Here is a 4,242-nt window from a genome sequence, read left to right as displayed (position 1 = left end):
GCCTGTAATCCCAGCAATTTGGGAGGCCAAGTTGGGCAGATCACCTGAGGTCAGGAGTTGGAGACCAGTTTGGCCAATATGGTGAAACCCCGTCACTACCAAAAATACAAAAATTAGCTGAGCCTGGTCGCGCATGCCTGGATCCCAACTATTCGGGAGACTGAGGCAGGAGAATCGCTTGAACCCAGGAGGCAGAGGTTGCAGTGAGCTAAGATCGTGCCAGTGCACTTCAGCCTGGTTCCCAATAGACCCCGTGGGCCCTACAGGTCGTCTTCCCAACCTGCCCCTTGCTCCATATCACCACCCTCCTCCCCATGACATTATAGAAGGACACCTAGTCAGACAAAATGATGTAACTTAATTTTATTAGGACAAGGCTGTTGGACACTGGAGTGGCACCTTCCATGGCCAGGAGTGGCAATTGGGAGGGGTCACAGGATGCCACCCAGGCATCTAGAAGCCACAGCTGCCCTCCACAGCGCGGCACTGCACGGTGCGCAGGAATGTCTCAACCTTGTTCATGTCCTTCCTGAAGCAGTAGAGCAGCCCGTAGTTCTTGAGCAGTGTGTCATCATTGTGCGAGTTTGTGTCAAACTTGCTGTAGGTCTGCTTGAAGATCTGCCCAGTCCGGGGGCTGCCGTCGTCCAGCCTCTGCAAAGTGAAGGAAGAGAAGGAGAGGCTGAGCGCTTGGTCACTGTTGCCTCCCTCCCGCTCTCATTCATTCGTTTTCCTCCCTCCCCTTCAGGGTGTAGAGAGAGGCTTGGAGGATTCACGAGAGGAAATGAAGACTAAGGTGAGTTCTCTTAGGTCACAGCCTGACTGCTAAAAAGAGGGCAGCAGTTTCTCTCCCTCACTCCTCGAAGCCAGTGGGGTTCCAGGATTGGGAACCCCTGGGGTCACTCTCACCCACATCAGCGTTTGGATGCCTTCCTCTAGGTTCGTTAGGTAGAGATAGACGTTGAAGTTCGAGGCGCCATACACCAGCTTGTTGGTAAACACACTCCTGAGGAACTGCACGGGCTCCAGCCACGACTGGATGAGCAGCAGGGAGATGCGGAGCAGCTCTAGGTTCTGCAGAGGAAGGACCAGCGGTTGCTGTGCTGCCCGGGGGCTCTGACCACAGGCCTCCCCCATCCCCGCCTGGGGGAGAAGGCATCCACTCACGGATTTCTGCTGCGTTTCCTCCCTGTTGGAGGGTGTCGGAATAGACTCTGAGAAGCAGAAGGAGGTCTGGGGGTTGCGCAGGAATGAATACTTCTGTTCCTTTGAGATATAGGCTTCTTCCTAGGAGAAGGACCAAGGTCTACCCTGCAGACCAGCTCCCATTGTTACTTTTCTGGGAACCTCACTCAGCGTACGCTCATCTGCCTGCATTTCTGCTTCAGAAAACAACCCTGAGCTCCTTAGTCTCCTCCCAGGACTTCCCAGCGAGGGAAAGTCACCCCTTCTTGCCACCCCTGATGTGCACCCATTCCCCAAGAGCTTACAAACTTCTGGTACGTGTCAAATGCCAGCTTGTGCAGGTGATGGGCGCGGAGTATAGCGTTGTTAAAAAGCCAGGATAAGGGAATGGTTGGGAAGGCACTGCCCTCTTGAGGCCAAGGTAGGCAGAGCAGGGCAATAGCCAGAATTAGGCATGTCCAGGAGCCTGGGGAGAAACCGGAGGGCAACAGAGGGAATGGAGAGCAAGATGCCAGTGCTCTCCCTGCTCCAGGAGCTGTTTTTTTTTTCTCCCTCCCTCCAGGGACCAGGAACATTCTGAGATTGGCCAAATATCTGGGCTGAGATGCCCCCGTCCCATCTACAGGGCTCCGCCTCTCCCCTCAGGACACATCGTGCAGAAATGGATTTTAGGGGCGCTTACCTGCAGCCATTGCAGCTAGGTGAGCTGTCCGCAGGACTCTAAGTGTTTCAGGGAGTCGGGCCTTGGGATCCTGGAGCTGGTCTCTTGTGGGCCCTTTTTATACCCTGGCCCCTTATCTCTTGCTGCTTGACCCCACCTGTTTTTCTGTACGTTTATGCATGGGGCCACTGATGTACCTGTGCTAATGGCTAATTTAGAAGCTCCTCCCACACATGCTGGGATCATGCCCCCTGGCTTGTCATGTTTCCCTTCTCACCGTTACCAGCATCGTAAGAGTTGTGCACAGAGTGTCTGCCAGAGATACCACCCAACTTGTCCTCTCTTTAAGGAGCAGGTGGGTGCCCTCTGGCAGCACACCATGGTGGCCAACCTGAACACGGGGAAGGATGTCAGGATAGCCAGTCCTCGAGACCCCTACAGACCCCATCCCACTCTATCCTATCCTTTTCCTCCTCCTCACATGTCTCCCCTCCACCCAGCAGAGAGAATGTGTGTGTTGCGAAAAGGCACCAAACACAGCCAATAGATTGTGGGGGTTCTGGGCACGATTCAGTCCTGAATTCCACTTTTGCTGACTCCTCCTGGGCCCGCCTGAGGCAACTGGATGCAGTGCTAACACTGACCACTAGAGGGAACTAACCCCACACTTTGCTCTCCCCTTTCCCTGAGCCTCGGGCGGGCGGTGGAGGGGCGGAGAGCTACCCCAGGTCCCTGGGGATGAAGAACCCAGACTCATGGTATTGCCCCAGCTCCTTGGACCTGCAGCAGAGATGCAAACCAAGAAACAGATATCCCGGGGACAGACACGGACCACAAGCGCTTCCTCCCCTAGACCTGAAACCATCAGAGAATCGAAAAGTTGGAAGAGCTCTGGAAGGTTTGAGTGTCTTTCCCAGCTTTGAAACTCAGAACACATCAGGCCGAAAGATGCCCTCTCCAGCCATGGAAGTCCCTCCTCTTTTTTCTCCCCCTCCTTTCCAGAGCTGTATAGAGCTTATCCAGTTGCCAAGGGCCTGCCTGTGCATTCTCACGTCAGACCTGCCACTTGTCTTGTGAAGGAGGTGTTATTATCATCCCATTTCACAGGTCAAGACACTGAGGCTGAGAGAGACTGATTGCATGAGCTACCTCAGCCAGGGCAGCAGATCTCCACAACCTTGCTCTTCCCACATTGTGTTATTCAAAGTCCTTTCTCCAGGCCGGGCACGGTGGCTCATGCCTGTAATCCCAGCACTTTGGGAGGCTGAGGTGGGTGGATCACTTAAGGTCAGGAGTGCAAGACCAGACTGGCCACCATGGCAAAACTCCATCTCTCCTAAGAATACAAAAATTAGCTGGGCGTGGTGGCACAAGCCTGTAAAAGTGGGAGGCTGAGGCAGGAGACTCACTTGAACCCAGGAGGCAGAGGTTGCCGTGAGCCAAGATCGTGCCACTGCACTCCAGCCTGCGTGACAGAGCGAGTCTCCATCTCAAAACAGATTAAAAAAAAAAAAGTTCTTTCTCCAGAGCAGGTAGTGTGGTGCTACTCAGTTATTGAGTTATTTTAGTTTCTTCATTTTATTTTTATTTTTGAGATGGAGTATCATTCTGTTGCCCAGGCTGGAGTGCAGTAGCACAATCTTGCCTCACTGCAACCTCCACCTCCTGGGTTCAAGTGATTCTCCCTCCTCAGCCTCCCTAGTAGTTGGGATTACAGGCACCCGCCACTATGCCGGGCTAAGTTTTGTACTTTTTTAGTAGAGACGAGATTTCAGTATGTTGGCCAGGCTGGTCTCGAACTCTTGAGTTTAGATGATCCACCCTCCCTGGCCTCCCAAAATAGTGAGATGGCGCGAGCCACTGCTCCCTACCCAGTTATTTCAGCTTCTGAATCCCTCTGAGTGCAGGGATTCTGCCCACAACATAAGGGGCCTTTTGCCTCATTTCGTCTTTCCATAAGGGGCAAATTGTTCTTTCTCTATTCCCAGGTGAGAATGGCCCAGTGGCATGGGGTGCCTTGTAGAAACCTCACAGCAGGACAAGGCGAAGGCAGAAAAGGCCAGGACTGAGCCTCCTGTCTCCTGGTGCCCAGGGTTGGTGCTATTTCAATACCATCTGGAGGTCACAAGCATCAGATGCCCCCAGAGGTAAGAGCGGGAAAGAACATCCTCACGGGCACTGAAATCATCCCCCGCTGAGTTTAAGAGCATCTAGCACTTGACGCTGTAGAAACACAAGCAAGGAAACAAGCAAACGCTTCTAGAAGTGGTTGGCTGTGGTGTTGGCAACCAGCAATGAAAACCCACAGCCCTGTGGCCCAGGATGTGAATGCTGGGGCCCTGCCGTCTCCCATCTTTCAGAGCAGAAGACAGACCTCCTTTTTCTGCCGTCATTCCTGA

The 4,242-nt window shown here is 53.4% G+C and overlaps 1 protein-coding gene across 1 annotated transcript; it reads right to left on the bottom strand.

Moving 5' to 3' along the window:
• Positions 1 to 348: 348 nt before the first annotated feature.
• Positions 349 to 1,874, bottom strand: LOC112617625 (somatotropin-like). Its single transcript, XM_025374340.1, has 4 exons — positions 1,865 to 1,874; positions 1,165 to 1,280; positions 907 to 1,071; positions 349 to 651 (listed from the first exon to the last, which is right to left on the bottom strand). The coding sequence occupies exons 1-4, from the start codon at positions 1,872 to 1,874 to the stop codon at positions 454 to 456; spliced, it is 489 nt and encodes a 162-aa protein (XP_025230125.1). The 3' UTR covers positions 349 to 453.
• Between the last annotated feature and the right edge of the window lie 2,368 nt (positions 1,875 to 4,242).

This window comes from Theropithecus gelada, unplaced genomic scaffold (assembly GCF_003255815.1).
Source record: "Theropithecus gelada isolate Dixy unplaced genomic scaffold, Tgel_1.0 HiC_scaffold_2898, whole genome shotgun sequence".
Classification (NCBI taxonomy): Eukaryota; Metazoa; Chordata; class Mammalia; order Primates; family Cercopithecidae; genus Theropithecus; species Theropithecus gelada.
The sequence above is the reverse complement of the archived record's forward strand: the minus strand, read 5'-3'. Positions and strand labels throughout refer to the sequence as shown.